Source organism: Polypterus senegalus, chromosome 8 (assembly GCF_016835505.1).
Source record: "Polypterus senegalus isolate Bchr_013 chromosome 8, ASM1683550v1, whole genome shotgun sequence".
NCBI classification, from domain to species: domain Eukaryota; kingdom Metazoa; phylum Chordata; class Cladistia; order Polypteriformes; family Polypteridae; genus Polypterus; species Polypterus senegalus.
Genome location: NC_053161.1, coordinates 154,849,553 through 154,873,650, shown reverse-complemented (window position 1 = coordinate 154,873,650; position 24,098 = coordinate 154,849,553). Strand labels below are relative to the sequence as shown.

Genomic DNA, 24,098 nt, shown 5'->3' with positions numbered 1-24,098 from the left:
ATATAATACTTGATTTGTTGAAAAAAAGAAGGCTTATTAACATAGCAACATGACAGGCAAATGGCCTTTACTGGAGATAGTGGGACAGGCACATCCATGGGCACACCTCGGCTAGTCCGTGGTGTCCTTCCACTTCCGTCGCTTTGGATAACGTCATCATCCTGCTTTTTCACATAGTAAACTTCTCCACGGCGCGAACGTTCAACAAGGAAATAGAGTAGTGATGGCAAATTGTGACGTCAAATTTGATAATCAAATATGCTAAAGATAAAAGGTACGTACTTACATGATATACCAAAAAGAGAAGATAAATGCAGCTTTCGGGATTTACTCGAGCTACTGTGTACGCATGTCCACACAAGTCAATTTCACTACTTAAAAATGCCTTGTTTATTTTTGTATATATTTTTTTAAACTTTCAAGTTCCCAAGACTTATCGTTACTGCTTTGTGCCTTTTCACAGGTCGGGAGATGCCAGTACCACAATCCCTAAAGCTGCTCCGAATAAACGTGGCTCCGCTGACTGAACTGTTTTTTAAAAAAAAAAGCCCTGCAATCGGTGAACGTGAATCTTCTTTCACAGTCCAATCAGCGGTGTCACGTTTATTCGGTGCGGCATTAGTGATTGCGGTGTCGGTGTCTCCTGGTTTATTAAATGGCACAAAGCAGTAAGGAGCCTCGGCTTGCGCTGTGTTAAGGGTTCCCCCCGATTAGTAGTGATGTTGATGATATTCCAGCGAATTTGAATTCGAAGTTTCGTGCCTACATTTGCAGCGCGCGCGCGAGCGCATTTGTGTGAAACATACAGTAAGAGTGACCAATCAGAAGCCTTTTTAATGAGTCTCATTGGCATTTGTTTTGGACTATTAGCATAGTGGAGTGTGTGTGCTTTTGGAGCCATCAGAATAAGCGAATGTATCATTTATTCTGCCAATATGAGTACATCAGAGGAAAAAAAAATCGTATCTGTCATGTGGCAGTACTTTGGATCAGAGACATCAATCAGATTGAGGTATTGTGCAATACTGAAGTTGATACACCCTGTGGAAGCGCCAGTAATTTATATCAGCACCACAGACAACCCATACCTGTAAAACTCTGCAATGGATGCATTGCAAAAATAAGTGCAAGTTAAACTGCCATAGCCGAAAGCACCACTGAGCCAATGCAAAGAAGAAAGCCCCATGCAGTGCCTTCTATCCTTGTCATTAGACTGGTAAAGAAATGAGGTTTAGTTCTGAATGTCCTCAAGAGTTACAGACCAATTTCCAGTTTGTTTTCTTTTGAAAATTCTATGAGGAATTTTCAGTATCACCAATCAAATCTTATCTTTGACATTTTTTTGTGATTTTTATGTGGCTTTTACCCCATTACAGCATAGGTTGTGTTTTGCTCATCTTGTAAATAATATTCCAATTTCTTCCCATACAGAAAATGTCACCTTTATTATATTTTTAGACTTAAGTGTGCAAGTGTGGTTGAAAAATGGATGAATGTATGAATTCCATTTCAAGTTTTTTTTTTAGAACTGATGTATTTTTACAATTATTGTATTTATTTTAAATGTATTTTATTTTATTTTTTTTTTAAACTTCCTTGAATACTTTTCAAGCCCTTGTCAAAAAAGAAACAAAGCTGCAAGGATTCAAGTCTAGTGTGGTACGTGGATTATAGACCCCAGTCCCCCACACCATTTCCAATACAGGGGGTGTTGTCAACAAATGACTTAAATGACCAAAGTATTAAACAAGGAACACCCAGCAAATAATGAAGCCTAGGAGTGGCAGCTCATTTATGTAATTAGCTACTCCTCCACTTTACATTCTGTTAATAAAAGAAGGCAGCATCACTTATAAGGGGGCAACTGAAATTCCGGTTTAGTTTTACTGTCTGTAAATAAATATATATACAGTAGGGATGTTAAGACCCAAGAAATTTAGTAAATGTTTTGTATAAGCAATCAGAAATTTGTAAATGTTTACATGGCACTTTGTCAAATTAGAGTGGCTAAAAATTGGCGGATTTAATTGTCAGCTTATTTTGGTGCATTAGGTGCAATGTGTGCATTTTTTTTTTTTTTTCTTTTTTCTTAAACAACATTCAACCTCACAATGGCTAAATGTTTAAATATTTTTTTTCCATTTTCCTAATATAAAAGTCATTGTGAATTCATGCTCATATAGGCCAAGTGTATTGTCTTGTGTTCAGTCCATAGTACTTCTCTGTAGTGAATGGCTGGTCTGACAACAAGCTAAAATCAGTGTTTTATATGGGAAAATGTTTGAGCAACATAGATTACGTGTGTTATCAGTTATTTTCCTCTTTGTAATAAAAAGCCCATGAAGGTAATTTAATGTGAGAATACATGGCATGCTGTAAAATAAATGTATCATTCTGTGTATTGTAAAATAATTAAAGAAACCTTTCACAATGGTAACATATAAGTTCCCATCTTGACAGAATGCATGAGAATAGAAACAAAAATCCTTCTTATGTTAATGTAGAACATTGTGCACATTTATAATAGCTGATGACTAACCAAAAAAAGTACAATTAATTTCACATATCAGTCCATCAATTTTCAAACATGCATAGTTTAGTATGACTATGGGTGGCCAGAGACTATGAATTTAATTTGTTAAAGATTAATTTAGTAAAGGGTCATGAAAACTTTAAAGAAACATTCTTTAATTTCTTGATAGGGTGAGAGTCTAAAGATCAGTGTAGTACATTTAAATATGTATGTCACGTAACACTGCAGATTGTAACAAGATGGCTAAGTTACATTTGTAATCTATAAGTTTTAAAGAAGTTAAACAATTTTTCAAGGCACATTGTGCGTAATACTATATATATTTATTAGAAATTGCTACCTACTGGGAGAATTCCTAATGAGTAAAGATAAGAAGCATTATTCTTTTATTAAACTGTGAGTTAGTTAGCCTTAATGGAAGAAGTTATGGCGAACAAGCTAGAGAACCATCTGTCCATTAAAGGAGTAGCAGATAATCAAAATGGGCTTGAAAGGATGTGCCTCACTACTTGATTTGTGTTGCTTCCTCGTGAAACTCCAATACCTGATTATAGAGGAGCATAAAGTGTTACCTAACTATTAAAACAAATTTAATGGTGCACACTAGACACACATTGCACATTGAAAGAGACAGGTGTTAAGAGTGCAGTGAACAGAAGAGTCCTGGGATGGCACAGTAAACAACACTTTATGGTAAACATTTTCTAGATTAGTCAAGGTTAAAAGAGAGATGCTCCTGTGGGACAGTACATGATCTTCTGATCTTTTAGCTTTTTGTAATTGACTTGGGTAAAGGGGTAACTAACAACATGGTTACTTTTGCAGATAATGCTAAACAAGGTGGATTAACAAGCACCGTAGGTCAGGTGAGCTCGGGGAGCATGAACTGGTATAGCGTGTTGCTACACCCACCACACAACGAAACCGCTCCTGGTTGGCAACCCCCCAGGCAGACACTCAGTCCAGTCCCACTGTCCAGAAATGACCCTCTATCTGCTGCAGCCAGGTGTTACGTGGGCGTCCCATTGGCCTGGTCCAGCCACTCGTGTCCTCAACAATGAGGATCCTCCGAGCTGGATCACCATCTGGGAATCGCGCCACATGGCCGTAGTACCGTAATTGACGCTCCCTCACAATGCAAGTTATGTGCCTCATTCGGGACTCCATGAGCAACCACTCATTCGACACAAAGTCAAACCAACAGTACCCAAGGATTTTCTGGAGAGACACAATACTGAAGGAGTACGTCTCAGGTCACTGGATAGCGTCCACGTCTTACAACCTTATAGCAAGACAGGAAGCACCAGAACTCTAAAGACTTGGACTTCCGCGTTTTGCATAGATCTCGGGAGCGCCACACACCCCTTTCCAGCTGACCTCATGACCCCCCATGCTCTCCCAAGCCGTCTACTGACTTCATAAGAAGAGTCACCAGAGACCTGAGTGTTACTGCTGAAGTAAGCAAACCTCTTGACGAGGTTGACACTCTCTCTGCAGACAGACACACTGCTGATGGCAGTGCCTAAGGGGGCATTAAAGGCTGGCTAAACAAGGTGGATTAACAAGCATCCTAGATTCAGTAAAATCTTTCATCGGATTGGTTGGCCCTGCGTTGTCTCAGCTGTGGAATGGCCAATAGGGGGGAGGCAGCTTGATGGCCGAGGTCTCCAGGGCTCTGAACAAATCCAAATCCTATTGTGTAGTATCATCTACTGTTGAATTCTGCTCTTTACCTGTAATATTTCAATTGCACTATTATATTGTATTGAGGATTACTTGTGTTCTGTTCTGTGTATCGTATTGTATTGACCCCCCCCCCCTTTTTTCTCTTTGACACCCACTTCACACCCAACCTACCTGGAAAGTGGTCTCTCTTTGAACTGCCTTTCACAAGGTTTTTTTCCATTCTTTTCCCTGCAAGAGATTTTTTTTTTTTGGGGAGTTTTTCCTTGTCTTCTTAGATAGTCAAAGCTGGTGTGGCTGTCAAAAAACAGGGCCTGTTTAAGCCCATTGCAACACTTCTTGTGTGATTTTGGGCTATACAAAAATAAATAGTATTGTATTGTACACATGGGTCTGAAGAAAATTTAACATTGAGCTGATATATGGCAGGTGAAGCAAAATGACCTTTCACATTTGAAGCCCAATGAGGTGTTCAAAGCTATAAATTTCACCTTATGAGAAACTGTTACTTATCCAAGTACAAGTATACTTACCACTGCCCACAAATGTGAAGGCAATAGAAAGAAAACTACTGGTAGAATGTTCAGATATAGTGCCAGCACTGTGTAGCATACAGGTCAGAGAGGTTATGCATATGAGTGGACTAGAAAAAGTCCAGTGACTTGCAACTAGACTAACTTCCAAACACTGGCACCAGCAGTGAGCTGTGGGGAATGAAACAAAAGAATTGAGTCAAATGTGTTCAGTGATGTGCAATTCTAAATATGTTTGTTCTGTTCTGGTTACAGGAAAAATAAAGAGATGTACAAAGTGGAGGAGATATCCAGAGCCATTACAGAGATGCTGTATTTAAATGTGAAGAGGTAGTTTTTAAATTGATGGGAAAGGAGAGAAACCCTCACTACAAAGGGGCCTCACTTTACTGAATACCATGGAGAAAAGAAGTTTGAACATTAAGGAAGAGGACTGCGAATGGGAACGTATGCACCCTCTGCTGAAGAATCCCGACATTAAAGAAGAGGATTATGACTCTGCAGCTATAAGCATTAAAGAAGAATCTGCAGCAGCATCTGACAATACCCAACTGCAGAACAATGAACTTGAACATCATGTCAAGAAAGAAGATATCAAATCAGATTCTGTCTCTCAGTGTGTATGTTCACATGAAGATATGCCTGAATCAAATAAGTACTTATCCTTACAGAATCATTCTGTCCATGGGAACTCGGAATGTCTGAAGTCTGACATGATGATAAATGAGAAGGCATCAGATTTGTGTCATACTGAAGGTAGGCCCAAAAATAAATAAGTAAGTAAAGGAACGTAAGAAATGCAGGGCACTCTTTCTAATCAGTGAGCTTGGGAATGTGAGCTTGTTTTTATATGGGACTTTGTGAAAAAATGTAAAAGATTTTTATCCATTTAAAGGTATTTACAAGTTTTGAATTGAAGAGTTATTGATCCAGTCACAATTCTTGATTGCTTGTTATTTCACCAAAACTATTAATATTGACTAGTGAAACCAATCACCAGCATTTTGAAAAAGTAAACATCCCAGAGAGAGAGACGGAGAGGGTAGATGGTCTGGGTCTGTATTTATCAAGTGTCTCAGAATTATTCGTAGGAATTACGCAAAAGGTCTAAATAGGGTAAGAATTTGTCCTACCTCAGAAGTCAAGCAAAATGACACCTTTTATTGGCTAACTAAAAAGATTACAATATGCAAGCTTTCGAAGCAACTCTGGGCCCCTTCTTCAGGCAAAATGTAATTGATTGTAAGAATGTAATTGATTAAATCTTGAGTTGCCTCGAAAGCTTGAATATTGTAATCTTTTTAGTTAGCCAATAAAAGGGGTCATTTTGCTTGAATTCTCACTGCATTCATAATGTCTAACACGATACAACACCCTAGTCCTTCCTCAGAGTGGGACTTGAGAAGAAGTTACAAAGAATCCTACACTAACTCCCAGTGCAGAGTTGAGGCCATGTGTGAGAATGAGTGACGTCACGATTTTTCGGTATACCTTGCCGTAAGTTAATACTTATGATGTTTTGTAGTTTTCTGATACTAACGCTGAGACTGCATCACAAAATGATGATATAAATGATCATATAATGATGATATTATTCAGAGTAGTAGTAGTAGAAAAAGGAAAACATAATATAATAGAATATTGTGCTAATCTGCTGGCAATTGTTGCCACTTTGCAACATTATGAACAATACTGTAATGAATACTGAGATAGACACACACAGAATGAGAGTTAAGCCAATAACGAACACATTTATTTAACAATAAATAATCCACAGCTGTACTTCTAGAAGAATCCCCTTCCCACTCTTATGGCCATGAGCAGTGCCTTTTAAAGTAACATTTACTGAAACTATCCTCAGCTATTCCTACATGGTTGCTGACATTGCGTTCACTTTTGCACTGTTCCTGATTGTCTTCCGGAGTTGCATGATGGCGAGTATCTAGCTCTGTGATTTCCCCCTTATCTTCTGCAATGCTGTATTTATCCAGTGCCATGGAGTCCCCGCCTGCCTTCTTGAACCTTCCCAGCTTGCAAGGTGTAAAGTGAATGTTGCAGTGGTTTGAGGGATGCAGAGCTCTGTGTGACTTTTGCCTGTCATTTACCCTTCCAGCCCAGCTTATCTTCAGGGTGATATACTAGTTAGTACAGTACAGTTTGCATTGACCACCTGTGTGTCGATACTGTGACACTGCTTGCAATTTCACATATGTATGCTCATCCACACTTGGAGCAGTGAAAGTTGTGTGTACAGATTTGTATAAATGCAGCTTGGTTTACCATTACTTCATGTGGAGTGGTGCGCAAATGTATAAATTTGCATTTTATCTCATTCACTGTAAAGGTGTTCAAACCTTGATGCAAAATTTGGTAAATGGTTGATTGTGACATACCCAAGTCCTCTCTATTGCAAAGTTGCATTTTACACATAACTTTACCAACACTTTCAATTAGGAGTACAGCACATGGCTTCTCCGCATAGGTGGATCAATCACATAATGTGTACAAGAATATTAGATTGTTCAGAATATTATTAAATCTCTTTCAAGTTAATATATTTTTACAAGTTTGTTGTTGTCCGGCATTTCTAAAACATTCCACCTTTCTAGGAAAGTGCATTCTAATCTCTACCTGAACACAACTTTCTTGCAGCTCCTAATAAGTCCTCTGAGGCACTTCATAAATATGGGAACTGATCAAAATTTTAATAGCACCCAAAACAGGTAATTTCTTCAAGCACGCAGAAGGCATAGAAATATCTTTACTTCTCTTACTTTTAGTCCTTTTAAGTGGGATGATGGTCAGGCATTTAAAAACTAGGCTGTTAGATGATGCACCCCAGCCAGGGATGCATTTAGCTTGCTCTTTCTTGTCTCGACATTTCTTTCTGCTGAAGAAGTAATTCACACATTACTGACATGGCAGAAGGTGTGTGTCTATTCATAAATTTCTTGGTTTAGTTTGTATCCTTATCACAAAGGAAAGAGAGTAACTAACTGAATGGCTTTATTGATGAAACTAGCAAAATACCCGCGCTTCGCAGCGGCAAAGTACTGCCTTAAAATTTTTATTAAGAAGAAAATTAAACCTTTTTAAACTGAGGGAAAATATACCAATAATTATTTGTTAAGGATCTCTTTGTATACCACATTGTCAGTTTGGCCCTCCGGTTGTAATATGACCAAGATGTGCTGAGCTTACTCTTGAGCATGCAACGTACAGTTGGCCATATGAACAGTAATCTTGTCTGAAATCTCACAGCCTGGATTGCTGCTGTCATAATCGGTTTGAGTTTCATGGTTTGTTTCAATTACGACAGCATTTGCAGGACTTGCGTTGAAGTGACATTGGCATCTGTCAAGCGTTGTAACCATACAACCGGTTTCATCGATAACTTCACATCCAGCTTTTGAGAGTTTAAACATTCATAAACATCAATTGTCCACTACTGAAATCGTCACCTGTGAACATTAGATGTTTAAGTGGCATTGACGGTTGTCAAAAGGTGTAAAATATTTGGCCATTTCGGTACACTTGAAAGCAACAACCGAACAGTTCAGTGGCAGCCATCAACTCGCATGCAGAACCATAGGTGAAGGGCTTAAGCATTTCACTCTTCTAGTGCTCCTGTGTAGTATAATTATCTCCTGTACTGTCATCAGTCCACACCTTGAACCTGTCCCAGTCATTCAATACATAAGACACAATGTTCCTCCGGATATCAAGAGTGAGCCTGATATGGCCGTGCAATATGTAACAAAGAGAATGGAAAAGGTAGGTGCCATCTCCGGGCATGGAAACCACTCGGTAAGTGACAGTTCTTTGATCGATGGTGATCGACTCGATAGACATGTTAATGGGGGTACGGTTGGAATGATAAAGGAAATGGGTACCTTAACAATGTAAAGCAAGTCTAAAATACCTACACAATAACTATAATCGTAATAAATGAACAATAAAGCAACGGAGAAGCTGTGGATTAAATAAAAAGGCTGCAGTTATCAACAGGGAGACGTGAATCCCGTGGCGAAGCAAGGAAGGGAATGTAGAGACCGGGCGACAGACATCCTTATATAGGCAGGCAGCCAACAACGTGGGAGGCGTTGGGATGGGGACCCAACACCGCTAACACGGTGACCAAGCTGCAGGCTATGGACGTATATATGTACGTAAGTAGGATTCAATTAGCGTTGGGAACCCGCGTACCAGATTTCTTGAAGATAGGCTCATAAGTGACAAAGACTTTTGGAAAGTTAAATATGGCGGCCGACAGTGGCATCATATCACTGAAATAAGTACGTACATCGGTTTCGGTTAGTGCAGGAAGCCGCCTACCAAATTTCGTGAAGATGGGACCATAAATAAGAATGTTCAATATGGCTGGCGTTGTTGACCGTTACATGTAGAATTTAGAAATGAAACCTGCTTAACTTTTGTAAGTAAGCTGCAAGGAATGAGCCTGCCAAATTTCAGCCTTCTACCTACACGGGAAGTTGGAGAATTAGTGATGATTGAGGGCTTTGCCTTTTATTAGTTATATATAACGTTTGGTTTCTCTCTCAGATAACTAACAAATTATTAGGAAATTGCAAATTAAATACACTTTGCTTTGTGTTTTTTTTTTTCTTCTAAAATGCAGCAGTAAATTACCCTGTGAAGACAAAACTGATGTCTGGCGTTGAGTGCATTGTTGGGTAGGGAAAATTAATGAACGATTCTGTAATTTGGATCTATTGCCAGGACTGACAGTTACAGAGTTAGCCAGTCACCCTGTGTGCTCACCGTCAACTGCATTAAAGACCTTTAGTTTAGTGTAGTGTAGTTGTTGCCTTAAGTGCTGTTCAGATATTAAAGGCAGCTTGAAGGCTAGATTTAACTAGTTAATATGCAAGAATGAGGTTCTTGGCTGTACTATTTCCACCTTCTCCTTCCCAAAACTTGTTATTCCAACAAATGCCTTGTCTTAGCTGCCCATGTGCATCGTTCAATCAGACATCCACATAACACACTACAGTAAAGTGTGGGGATAGTAGGTGAGTAGTTGTCCCATTTAGGGTTGTTTTCCTGCCTTCTTCTTGATGCTGGGTCATTCCATTTTAATTCAACAAATTTTCAAAAAAGCTTATACATCACCAGTTTTGGTGACACTTACCATATAAATTTTGGTGTCCTTTCAGTGCTCAGAAATATTTTTTGTTCTTTTAAAAAATAATCCTGTTGAGATATAAGCACATGTCTTTACAGCTAACAGCGTAAAAATTAGTTTTTTTTTGTTTTTTTTTGGGTGTACAGTAACTTTTTTCCAAACCGAGCTACTGTGTTTCCCCGAAAATAAGACCTACTCCAAAAATTAGCCCTAGTCAAGATCGTCAGCTGAAACGTAAGGCACCACGCGATGCATCCATTAAATTGTGAGGACGCTTTGCCACAGTATTTCTGAAAAGGATGTTTAATGATTATGTCCAACTCTGTGATGCGCCCATTGCAGCAAACATCAGGCAGAGACAGAAACAAAATCCCTGGACGGGCATCAGCTCTTCGCAAGGTGAACACAAGCACACACATATACTGGCATCATTGTGAATTTCCCCTTGGGGATTAATAAAGTATCTATCGATCTATTGATCGATCGATTGACGTCAGGAGCAAAATCAAGGCCTTCAGGCTCCAAACACTGCAGAGGCTGTTCTATGGCCCTGACGGCCTGCCTTGGAGAAACCTGGCGTTTGTACTTTTACACAAAGTGAACAAGTTAAATTTTGACAAACAGCTACTCCTGTTAGGCGTTTCTAAACTAACGTTATTGTTTTTGCCAAAATTTTATCAGTCCATCTTGCTTACTTGGCATAGTAAGTTTATGAGATCTCGTTTTGTTTTTGGCAATCTTCATTGTTTTTTGGAGGAACCTCTGACTTGGAAAAATGTGCTGAAATCTCCTCTGCCCTGCTCGTATCATTTCACCTCAGTCCTTACTAAAAGCGGAATCACAAAGATTGGCCATCTTGCACTGCAGCACACCTCGCATCGGTCCTGGGCGTGAGGTCTGAACGGCTCATACACCACTTTCTGTGCCAGTTTAAGGAGGCCTTAGTCACGTTAGGTGCAGGGTCACTATGCCAGAGCTTCTCTCCAGACAATCCGATCTTCAACTCAGATGTGAAGGAGCTCGTCATTCAAGTCAAGCCCAACGTCACAGACTGCACCAACTGGCCGGGCTCCATTCTGAGATTTGGCAGCTTAATAGACAAACAGTTTGATACGATGGGGAAAAACTGAGCTCTACCAGGTGTATGTTAAGGTGACTTTTTTTTACAAGTTTCTTAGAGACTTGCCAGACACACGGTGGAGACAAGAACTACATGTGGGAGTGAATGAAACTCCCAGCATGGAGAACCTTTTATAAGCAACCACTGCAAAAAAGAATTGGTTACCTGCAGTAGAGGATTCTTCGTGCAGCTCTCGCCACCAACTCCTTCTTATCGGTTATTTCACCGGGAACATCAGACTGTTGTTCTTTTTGTCAACAGAGAGAAACTGTCTTTCACCTTTTTGTTAACTGCAAAAGACTTGAACCACTTTTTACATTTCTGAAGAAACGTTTTGGTAGAATAGGACTGTCACTGTCAACTGTTTGCTTTATCTTTGGTGTTAAGTATACTGTGAGGCAGAGAAGCGTGTGCTGGGAAATTATCTTCTGGGCCAAGCAAAACTCTCAATCCTCAAAACCAGGAGGAACAAAAAGAAAAACTCAAAGACCACTGATGTGCACCTGATGGTTAAAGTGCTGGTGAAGTGCAGATTGAAGCTGGAATTCACTTCCTACCACCTCATTGGAGACATAAAGACCATCTGTGATTTAATGTGGCTTGGGGGTTTTTGTGTTCTGTTGAGAGGGGCAAGTTGGTGACTGGGTGGTGACTTCTTTAAATGTCCTTCAAAATATTTAAATACTGGATGGTTGAAAGCGCAGAACAGGAGACGTCCTGAGGAATACAGTGCTGTATGTATAATGGAGAGTTATTTACGGCGTAGGAGACGAGTACAGGGGGCGTGATGGAGGAGTAAACTGATTATGAAATGTGTATTTATTATGGACAATTATTTATATTTATGTGTGCATTAGGAGGCATGTACAAGGAAGTAGTGGTATAATGAAATAATTATGAATAATTCTGTAACTCTATGTGCAGAGTAGGAGGCGTGTACGGGGCAATAGTAGTGGAGTAATGCAATCATTAGCTTTCTTGTGAAATTGTTACATATTTATTAACTGCATATTATGGCGGTGTTCATGTTTTTTGTTATTGTGCAAAATAAAGTTTATTTTAAAATTTTATCGATCGATCAATCGATCGTAGCTTCACCAAATCCCCAAACCTTCATGTCTTTGATCAAAGACCACTGTGAAAATCAAGCAGGAAAACATGCAGACTCCACGCAGGGATCACAAGGGACGTGACTCCCTGTGAGTCAGCAGCGCTACAACTTTACAACCCCCATATGTGTAACTATTAACAGTATTCATTATTTAAATAAAATTAACAATTTATCTGTAAAATGTAACATACATATTTAATGCATTCCATCATGAAAATGTAAATCTAAGAATTCTAAATGTGCAGAGAGCTGGAATATACTAAATTAAATGTGTTCTGTGTGGCGATCTATTGCTGCTTGCCACTGCTGTCAGGTCAGAAGGAAAAACCAGAAGCAAGTAGCGATTAACAACTGGGTCGGTTTTAAGATGACATTTATGACAGTCTACGTTAATGATAAAACAAGATTAAAGTTGACATTTTGAGTTTAAAGCCGAAATTTCCACTTTAATCACAAAGTAGACATTTTTATTATGTCCTTATTTTTTTTTCCTCTGTGCCTCAAATACGCCGCTGTACATTCTGATGGTACAAGGTGCCAAAAAAAAAAAAATATATGACGGCACAGAAGGTGGTATATGAGACTTTTAAAATCTATCATGTCATTACTTTGGGGAGTATGCGACACTTGAGTATAAAAGCCCACAAATGCATTTGTATGTCAACATTTTGCTTCACCACATTGAACCGCTCAAACATCGAAGCATGCACATCGACCCTGCGGCTGGAATTCAGGGTTTGAATGTGTAGAGTTATGACGATATTCCAAAAGAATATTGTTGTATATGAATAAATATAAGATATCCCCTGAAAATAAGCCCTAGTGCATCTTTTGGAGCAAAAATGTATTATAAGACCCGGTCTTATTTTCAGGGAAATGCGGTATGTGACTCAGCTATAGTTTATTGGTAAGTTAAAAAAAAGGGTACTTTTTTTAATAATATGGTCTAATTTAACTTTCATATAAGTCTGGGTTTCACTTTTAAGCTCATCTTACAAACTGAATTTACTACTTTTGGTTATTTTAAAAATAATGAAGGGCTTGGAGCAACATCATTTTTTTTATATTAAAATACATATGCATAGGTACTACTTGTATTTTAAATAAAAAAAAAAACCTTCTACTTGGGTCCCCTTCATTAGATAACCACGTCTAAAGTGTTGAAATCTGTGAAAAATGCGGAGTAACAAGTGTACACGCCATTAGGAATCAGCATAGTAGAGGGACAACACAGGTATGACAGTTTGGTGACCAAATGACATTGGCCAGATTGAGGTGGTTTGGGCACATGCAGAGGAGACATGAGGGGTACATCATGAAAAGAATGTTGAGGATGGAACCGCCAGGCAAAGAGGAAGGCCAGAGAGGAGGTGTATGGATGTGGTGAGGGAGGACATGAAGGTAGTCACTGTGTAGAAAATAATGTAAAAGATGGGGAGAGGTGGAGACCGATGATCAGCTGAAAGAAGAAGACGGTGTACTTTCTTTCAAATAAAACAAAAATTGTATTGCTATTCAAAGGGGTTTAAGAGCTACAAGGGTCTGAACAAAAAATTCTCTGAATATAATACACTAATCTCACTCTCCCAGTTTTGTGCAGGGAAAAAGCAGATCAAGCAGCTACATTTGTATATTTGGAATCTTTTATGCATTTACTCGAAAAAAGAAAAAAAAGTCTGCAAAGGTGTTCCAGGTAGAAGAGTTCAGAAGAAAAATCATAACGTAATGGAGTTCAGGGCCACTGGTTTCTGTGGGAAACAGATAGTTTTGTAACAGATGCCATCAAAGGACAAACTAAGCATAACACACGCAAAAGATAGATACTTTATTAATCCCAAGGGGAAATTCACAAAGTTACAAAGGACAGATATTCATTATTTTATCATGTAATAGATATTCATGCTTTTATTAGATATCCCAAAAATGTTCCTTGAGCTATAATTGCTTCAGCAGCAATAACTGACTTTGAATAAAGAAAATGAGTTAGGACAAAAACCTGTGGCTAGTGTGGCCTGCCAGGATCACATTCGGTGTGATCCCCCTGAGGTGGTATATGGTAACGATGTTAAAATCTGTGAAATTTGGTAAATTGTTTGTATAAGGAATGGGAAATGTGTGGAAGGTTACATTGGTGTTCAGTGTCACATGACAGTAGCCCAGGATTGGCAGATTTAATATTCAGCATATTTTTGAGTATTCTGTTGCACACTAGAAGATTATGTAGACCACCATATGCCTCCACTTGGTTATTGCATGATTTATGCTTATGTTGTTTGTTGATATTTATGTGTTGGGAAGTGGGGTTTCTATTGTGCAGCATGAGTTCTCCTGTTTGTTATTAGGATGCCCTTCTTTTTCCCCAGTCTTGTCCTCTTGCTGTGCACTCTTGCTCTCTGTAACTTCCTCTATGTCAGAATGAGTAGTACAGTAGATGTCAACTGTAAATGGTCTGTGACATGCAGCTGATTTTTCCTGCTTGTTTATGTCTTTAGCCCTTTAATTTGTGAAAGTAAAAAGGAATTTGAATGGCGGTCTGCAGTGAACTTTATTAAACCAGACAAGGCGTATTTACATAATTAAGACTATATAATTTCTTAGCTCACACAACACACATGCACTTTCCTCCCATTACACTAAATGCCAAGGAGTGACCTACATAAGAAAAGGCTGCACTTACAAATGTGTATCTTTCCAATGCTAATTTAGTCTCCAAATATTCAAAAGCTGGATGACCGGAAGGGGAACAATTTGCCAAAAGGTGGGATGCTACACCAAAGTTGTGAAACAAGTGGCTTCTTAATATGCTCTTCCTAAATTGTTAAATACCCTCCAACAGCAAAGGCTTTTTCTTTCTCATCAATACTGTTGTAAAGTACCATTCATAGGGCCCTATGGTATCCATTTCCTTTTTTCTCAAATTCCATTTTTTTTTTGATTTTTGGCTTTTACTCTTTTATTTTTTCCTTGATTTGGATTTTTTTTTTTTACTGTAAGTAGCAACAGCTATAACAAAACAAACAATAATGAAATGACACTTTATATTCCTTTTAATGAAACCGCACACTAACGCAACTGAACCTTACTTTGCAGTTCCATTCATCAGGTAGGAGCCCAGATCCTCCATGATGCTGTATGCGGAGACTGCAGTAGGACAGCAAGTGCCCTCCAGAATTGTAAGAGCTGTTACTAGTTTGATGGATCCTTCTATGATGAAGGTTAACTTCACTTTTAGGGTCTGGGACATTTAAAACAGCCTGAGCTGATGTGTTCTCGGCCAGAAATAACTTTTTGTAGAGGTGAATATGTTCAGCGAGGTACCCTACGGATTCAAATTAGCTATTCCACCTGGTGTTTCCTGCCTCGGTGGTTTGGGAAGGGGGTGATGGCGGGGGTATGTCTTGGTCAGCACAATCTCTTTCAGTGACAAGAAGGTTGCCCAACTCCTTTTCCTGGTTGTCTTTTTGAAGAAGGCAGACTTTCCCTACACTACTAGTGATGCAGCCTCTCTGAAGTATTTCTAGTGCTGCCAGGTCTCTCCCGCCAAATTGATGACATGACACAAGCAGGTTGAATGGACACTGTTAGGCATAACCCCTTTTAAAACTTACTGGTATGCTTTCAGAGAGTATGGTGCATTGTCTGTAACTACTGCTAAAATGTCTTTAAGATTTAGCTGGTTGTTGTGAAAAGACTGAAGTGCTACCTGTGGAAAAGTTGCAGCTCTCCATAAAAATAACATCTGCCAAAAAGTACTCATCTTCAGTACCTGTAACTGTCCACCCATCCATTTTCTAACCCGCTGAATCCGAATACAGGGTCACGGGGGTCTGCTGGAGCCAATCCCAGCCAACACAGGGCACAAGGCAGGGACCAATCCTGGGCAGGGTGCCAACCCACCGCAGGACACACACAAACACACCCACACACCAAGCCAATTTAGAATCGCCAATCCACCTAACCTGCATGTCTTTGGATTGTGGGAGGAAACCGGAGTGCCCGGAGGAAACCCACGCAGACATGGGGAGAACATGCAAACTCCACGCAGGGAGGACCCGGGAAGCGAACCCGGGTCTTCTAACTGCGAGGCAGCAGCGCTACCACTGCGCCACCGTGCCGCCCTAAATTAGGAAACCTGTAACTGTAATTATGTAAATGATTTTTAAACCTTAAATGTTTACAAATTGAAAATGTGCATCATTACATCTGTAGCTTCATCTACTGCATATCTTAAAATAATGAATTACAAAGCAAAAGCAAACTAATCTGCAAGACGCTAAATCCGGGAATTAAATAGAAAAAAAAAAAAGAAAGAGTGCTCGCTTTTAAGGACTCGTTGCATCTGAAGAGAAGCCTGCACTTCTGCCTGTCCAGGTTTGAAGGTGCCGAGTTTATAACGGAAGAGTCAAATGTGGACCTTGCGTGCCTCATCTTGAATCCAGAAACATTGTTGTTAATTTTTAGAAGTGTACTATGGTATGCTGGCAAAACTTGCAAAAAAGTTGCTGTCCAGACTCTTAAAAGTCTCCGGGATATTGTTGTGCCCTCAATTTTGCAGTTGACGTAGTTAGGGTATCTGATCCTGCTTGCTTCGACATTTCTGCCTCATGCAGCTAGCTAATTCACGTGCCTTTAATGAGAAAACATGCAGGAAACACGCGCACAAACAGATAGAGGCACAACTGTGTTTGCTTGAAAAACAGCAAACTAGAAAATACTATCTGGATGATAGAACTACAAATTATTCAGTCGTTTCATTTATTGGGAAGTTTTGTTAACAGTCACCCCTTCAGTCTCTAAATTCCGCACATTGCTATTTTTATGCATTAATTCTGTGATTCCGTCTGTGTTTTCCTCATCGCGGAAATTATAGGGCCTTACATTCAGGGAGGGTGCTAGCACAGACTCCTACATCAACTCCATGCATGAGGACAGAAGTGTGAAGCCTTCAACAAAAACTACTGATGTTCCCCTTTGCTAAGGCTTTCCACATGCCTGAAATGGAGGGATGTCTCTTTGACCCACTATAAAGCATTTAAAATAACACCGAGGTCAGTCAGATGCTGGAAATTATAGTAGAGGTGATCACTGCAGCCCCATTAATTGTAGATTCAAGTTATTCTATGTAAGAAGTCTAAGACTAAAACAACACAAAGAGTACCTGGGGCTCATGAATACTTACAGTCAGGAAGCCGTGAGCCTATTATCACCCAGTAGGAATAGACAGAGAGAAAACTGTAAGAGCAGAAACACTTCAGTTTTAGATGTAGCATTTTATAAACTCGCATGATTTTCTTTTACATAAAGTGAAAGAGCAAACAAAATACTGTTCTGTGTCCCACCAGCCCACCAATGTGCCTGTAACCAGACAAAGCTGCAAGCAATACCATTAGTGCTAATTATGATTAAAGGAGAAAGTGCTCACCAACATTGGAATCTGTTATATTTGATAACAAACACAACACTCAAGTCTGTGGATTCTTCACACCTTCCTGTTTGCATCAACTGAACAGCACATCTGGTAATACTATTAAAAAGGTAGGCTCGTGAATTACAGACAGATCACATGCAAGTAGTAGTAGTTTATTAATATAGTGCCCTTCACAGACAAAAGGTCACAGAGCGCTGAACAGCAAAGTACAAATGCAACAGTTAAAACAAAACCAATAAAAACAATTAAACTGGAACTATTCAGCACGGATTAAAAGCTTGTTTAAAAAGAAATGTTTTTAGTTGTTTTTTAAAAGAATCAACAGACTCAACTCCACGCAGACCACAAGGCAGGCTATTCCATTGTCTTGGTGCCACAGACTGAAAGGCACGATCCCCATGGGTTTTTTTTAGCCGAGTGCGTGGGACAACGAGAAGGCCCTTGTTGCCCAGATCTTAGAGTCCGGCAAGCTGTATAGCGTTGGAGCAGGCTGGTTAGGTACTCAGGAACTTGTCCATGCAAAGCCCTGAACGTAAGTACCAAATCTTTAAAATGAGTTCTATAAAACACTGGGAGCCAGTGCAGTGTGTGCAAAATGGGTTGTGATATGATCACTCCAGCTAGCGCGAGTTAGGAGCCTGGCAGCTGCATTTTGAACTAACTGAAGGCGTGAGAGAGAGGACTTGCTCAAACCTGTAAAGAGAGCATTACAGTAATCAAGCCGTGAGGAAATAACAGAATGAACAAGCATCTCCAATTCTGATTTTGAAACAACATTTCTTAGTTTTGAGAGATTTCTAAAATGAAAGAAACATGAGCGGCTGACTGACCTTACATATTTATCAAGCATCAGGGACTGATCAAAAATAACCCCAAGGTTATGTAGACTCAACTTAATAACTAGAGAGACAGAAGATAATTTTAAACTGATCTCAGAATGAAAGAAAGGAGGAGCAACAATTATTACCTCAGTTTTTCCTGAATTCAACTGCAGGTAATTACTACTGAGCCAGTCGTTAACCTGAGACAGATAATCAGCCAAAGTATTTATTTGGTTAGGCTTAAATGAAAAATAAATCTGTATATCATCTGCATATAGATGATACGAGATGTCCTTAAAAGAGTTAAGAATCTGTGATAGAGGAAGAATATATAAAGAGAAAAGTACAGGTCCAACAAAACGACACAATCACACCAACACATTTTGTGCTTTAATGTATTCAAATGTTTTGTTCATACTAATCATACTACTACTAATTTCATACTAGTTTAGCTCACCACTAGGGACCAGCATTATATACTCGGGGGAGGTATCTGTTCCATCCAGAATAGACTGCTACAGGTTTGTGATGCCATGCTCACCTCGCAAAGCATTATGTGGAACGGGGGCGGCTGGGTAGGATAAAAGTACAACTAAACTTACCTCATAGAGGATTTCCAGGGAAGGATCTGGTGAGTAAGGTCACTGGCAAACATGACATATTTGTTGCGAAAAATTCTTTGGCAGGCTTCCTGGATTAACACCCTATAATAAAAAAGAATGACTATCTACTAACTGCTTACACAGTATTTGCAGATTATCAGACAATGAACTGTTACCTACATAAGATATGGCAATGTTTCAATAACAGAGATACCCTGCTATACACAGTGTTTAGGTTTAGCATTAATGTCACAGGATACTCAACCAATCCTTAAGCACAGACCAAAGCTCACGAGTCAGTTATTAATAGCAACAACAATAATAATTTTGTACATTTATATAGCAATTTTCAAATTGCTCAAACTGTTTTTTCATAGTAAGTAGGGAGCCTCTTCAACCAACACTAATGTGTAGCATCCACCTGGATAATGCAACAGCAGCCATTTTTACTCCAGTGTGCTCACCACACATGAGCTGTAGTGTGGTGAAGGGGATTGAGAGAGAGAGAGAGAGAGAGAGAGAGAGAGAGACAGTTAGAGATGGGGGCAGAATGACTAGGCTGAGGTGGGCAATTTACAGGATATACTCTGCTCTTTACAAAAGGTTGCCCAGGGATCTCTAGTAACTACAGAGAGTAAGGACCTCTGCTTTACTTCTCATCCAAAGGATGGCACCATTCTTACAGCACAGCGTTCCCATCACTGTCCTGGTGCATCAAGATCCACATTCAGACCACAGGGTAAGTGCCACCTGCTGGCCTCGCCAACACCTCTTCCAGCAGCAACCCAAGATTTTCTTGGTTGGTCTCCCATCCAAGTACTGGCCGGGCCTGAACATGCTTAGCTTCAAGAGGATGGCCTGTTCTGAAGTGACTATACTGTAATCATGCAAACTTTCCTTCAAGCCCCAGGCAACCAGTTCGACTTTCAGTACTTGAGCCGTTGCATTCCCAATTATGACAAAAGTGTCTGCTTTTCAGCATACTGTAAATCCCTCATCAGTGTAATCAACCATAATGTTCAGGCAGGCCTCCATAGTTCTACTCAACCACAATTCAGTTGTGGTTGCAAAGAGAAGAGAAAGTAGTGCCCACTATATAAAAGATGTTAGAACTCAGACTCCTAAAAATGCATTTAGGACTGCCACCTATATGATGTGAGTCACTCAGATTTGTCAATACACTCGTGCTTACTGAATGTATCAGCATCATTTGCTGTCAAGTGGTCTGTAACTGTGAAAGCTCAATCTCTGACAGAACAAGAGTACCAAATTGAATTGCCACTTTTCATGATTAATATATTTTGGCAGCCGTGATTGTAATTGCTATTAATATACGGTGAACTATGAAGTAATAAACCTATCAATTTTTTTATATATTTCTACTAAGGGTGCTTGGTAATTTAATTGATATGTATTTTTATTTTGAAGAAACAATTGAATTCTGAGAATGATGAAATTGTAATGTAGGAAGTAAAGTTAGTAAACAAATTGAGCGTGGTTTCCCTTAAATGTTTGTTTTTCTGCATGCTCATTTTTTGATATAATTTATGTCATCTGAATCAGTATTTGTCCATCCATTACTGAACTCTGTTTAATGTTTTTCACAGTCCTATCACATTGGTGTCAGACACAAAGCAGGAGACAGTCCTGAACAGGCTGTTAGTTTATCCCAGGGAACAGTCATTCTAACAACTGTATTCTAAAAGGGACATTCAAAAAGTTTCCACACTTTTTTTTTTTTACTTTATTTATTAAGAATTTCAAAAACAAATTACATCACTTTTCTACACAGCCACCTTCCTCTGCGATGCAATTTTCCCAGCATTCTGCCAACTTTTTAATGCTTAATTACTACTCCTCCAACGAAAACAGTACCGTGCGGAAACTTTTTGTACGTCCATCGTATAATACCAAATCAGTTTAAAGCCCAGGGAAGAATGTGCAAATTCTGTGACCTATTATATTCTAGTGACCTACATTTGAAGCAAAATAAGTGAAATGGGGTCTGGAGACTCTTTATATTCTCTATATGTTGTTTACAGTCCAGTTAAAAAAAGTTTTAAAATTGTATTTATTATCTGGAGGAAATAGAATCAATAATACAATGAAAATATTGGGGTTGGGCTTATTTCAACAAGAACAAGCTAGTGTATGCTAAATGATTATCTCCTCTGTTTCTTTCTGAACTTGTTATGTTAACATGAAATTGTGCATTTTTGTATTTCTGCAGACTTACAAATAAACAGACCATTCTGCCTGTCTTCATTTCCTCAAACTGTTCTTAACCACAGATTACATCAAGATGAAAATGTGAAAAAACTGACAACTTTGTGTAGTTCTCTGCCTGTTGTAAAGTTATCAATAGTAGACACCATCAGCACTCAAAAAATGTCACTTAATACAAAGCTAACGGCTTTGAATGCCTGTCGAAAGCAGAGATCATCTAAACAAAAATCTAAAACCAAACCTAAATTGAGCCTTAGAAGACCAAAGCCATATTATTGTTCTAAATGTGACAAACAACTCTTCTCCAGCAGTAGTTTTAAGATCCACTCAAGAATTCACTCTGGAGAAAAGCCGTATTGCTGCACTGAATGTGGAAAAAGGTTCTCCAGCAGTACCAGTCTTCAGATGCACACAAGAACCCACACTGGAGAGAAGCCATATTGGTGTTCTGAATGTGGCAAACGATTCTCTTGCAGTAGTCACCTTCAGACCCACAAAAGAATCCACTCTGGAGAAAAGCCATATTGCTGTTCTGAATGTGGTAAGCGATTCTCCAACAGTAGCAATCTTCAGAAACACATAAAGACTCACACTAAAGACAAGTCCTATTCCTGTCCTAAATGTGGCAAACAGTTCTTCTCCAGCAGTAGTCTTCAAGGCCACATAAGAATTCATTCTGGAGAGAAGCCATATACCTGTTCTGAATGTGGTAAACGATTCTCCCGGAATAGCAATCTTCGTATCCACAAAAGAATTCACACCGGAGAGAAGCTATATTGCTGTTTTGATTGTGGTAAACAGTTCTCGCAAAAAGGTAATCTTGAGAAGCATACAAGGATTCACACTGGAGAAAAGCCATTTTGCTGTTCTGAATGTGATAAACAGTTCTCCAGCAGTACCAGTCTTCAGATTCACACAAGAATTCACACTGGAGAAAAGCCATATTACTGTTCTGAATGTGGTAGACAATTCACCAGCAGTGGTAATCTTCAGAGGCACACAAGAATTCACACTGGAGAGACATCTGGTTGCCAGTTGGAAGGTCCTAATGACCGAAAGATTGTCCACATAAAGACGTAATAAAGTTGCCAGCAATTTAATTGAAAAATCTGCAAAAATATACAGCCAGCGTGTACCACAGAGACACTGGGATACATAAAATAAGGAGGCATTAGTCACTTGGGACGAACTGATCTCAACAGATTCAAAAGTGGTGACAGGATACTACTGGACATAGCTATTAAAGAAATGTGATCTGGAAGAGACTGGACACTGGAAATTTAAGTTCCAACTGAGTACACAGTGCTGAAATTGGGAAAATTTAAATTCAAGTACCAAGAAATGCAGTCCAGAGATGTGACACATGTAGAACTCAACAAACCGCCGAAGCTGAGCCAGGGGCGCTGTAATGCACAGGACTAATCTGAAGAGACTTAAGACCCACACAAGAGTCTGTACCAGGAAAAAAGCCATATTGCTGTTGTGACTGTGTCAAATGACTTATTACCAATTACAATCTTCATACCTGCAGGAGAACTCCCTGGATGTCACATATGTTTTAACAAATTAGTTCTCTCCATATATGTTATATTGGATTTAAGTTTGGGCTTTGGACAGGTCACTTCAGCGTTGTCTTGGCTGTGTGCCTTGGGTGGTTATTGTGCTGAAAGGTGAACTGTTGCTGTAGTATGAGCTGGCATGCAGGTTTTCTTCAAGGACTTCTCTGGATGTGGCTGCATTCCTCCATCCCTCAATTCTGACCAGCCTTCCTGTCCCTTCTGCTCAGAACCAATCCTATAGCATGATGCTGCCGCCACCAAACTTCTGTAGAAGAGGTTGGAATTCTATTAGGCAGGGGGATACATTGTTCCTGGTCTTCTCCAGCCATAAACTCTTTGGACAGAATTCCAAGAGCTAATTTATTTCTCATTAGACCAGAGAATCTTTGACAAATAGCATTAAATGAATCTGAGAGCATGAGCACAAACTCCAACCAGGCATTTTACTCGAAAGTGTCATCCATCCAGCCACTCTGTCATAACTCCCAATTGATGGAGTGCTGCTGAGGTGGCCTTCCTTCTGACTAATTTTCCCATCTCAGCATTGGGTTTTGATGACCTCGCAGACCAAGGCTCTTCTTGCCCATTTATTCAGTGCGGAAAATATAGTCAAGTTTGGCTCCAAACTTCATCCATTTCACAATTATTGAAGCCACGGTGCTCCTGGGAACACTCAAACCTTTAGAAAGGAGTTTATCCCCTTACCCTGATCTGTGCCTCAACACAATTTGATCATGGAGGTCCACAGTGAATTCCTTGCACTTCATGACTTGGTCTTTGTCCTGAGATACGGCGTGAATGGTGGGACTTCAATGCCCATTCAATTCAGTTTGCCGTAGGTGAACACCCATCAAGTTCTAGACACATCTGAAGAAGAATTCAAGAAAACAGGATGCACCTGAGCACAGTTTGTAGTACCACAGCAAAGGGTCCGAATGCTTATATAAATGAGTTTTACTTTGATTTTTAATAAATCTGCAGGGACTTCAGAAAACATCTTTTCAGTTTATTATTATGGGTTCTTCAGTGTATAGTGATGGGCAAAAAATGGCAAATTTATCATTTTAAAATTCTACAACACAGTAAAGAGTGCAGACAATGAAGGGGTCTGAAAACCTTCTGAATCTACTCGTGTATTTAAAAAAACAACATTTTACAACTTGGACAAAGAAATAGACATCAATGTACTGGATATGCATATGTGTGCATGCCTAGTAAATGTTTTTTTTTGTAATACGTGTAATTAAAAGGGAATTAATTTATAAATTAAGGGATGAGAATGAATGTGTTAAAGAAAGCTCAGCTTACAATTAAGACAAGAAAACTCAAAACTTCA

At 39.4% G+C, this 24,098-nt stretch overlaps 1 protein-coding gene across 1 annotated transcript; it reads left to right on the top strand.

Moving 5' to 3' along the window:
* Window positions 1-168: 168 nt before the first annotated feature.
* On the top strand, window positions 169-23,746 carry LOC120533198 (zinc finger protein 391-like). The gene is made up of 3 exons (XM_039759951.1): window positions 169-274; window positions 5,005-5,505; window positions 21,208-23,746. Exons 2-3 carry the CDS (start codon window positions 5,148-5,150, stop codon window positions 22,281-22,283), a joined length of 1,434 nt encoding a protein of 477 aa, XP_039615885.1. The 5' UTR covers window positions 169-274; window positions 5,005-5,147; the 3' UTR covers window positions 22,284-23,746.
* Window positions 23,747-24,098: the final 352 nt, after the last annotated feature.

Coding starts and splice junctions, on each gene's coding strand:
- LOC120533198 (XM_039759951.1), top strand. CDS start 5,148: ATGGAGAAAAGAAGTTTGAACATTAAGGAAGAGGACTGCGAATGGGAA. Junction 5,506..21,207: donor AGATTTGTGTCATACTGAAG/GTAGGCCCAAAA, acceptor GTATTTCTGCAG/ACTTACAAATAAACAGACCA.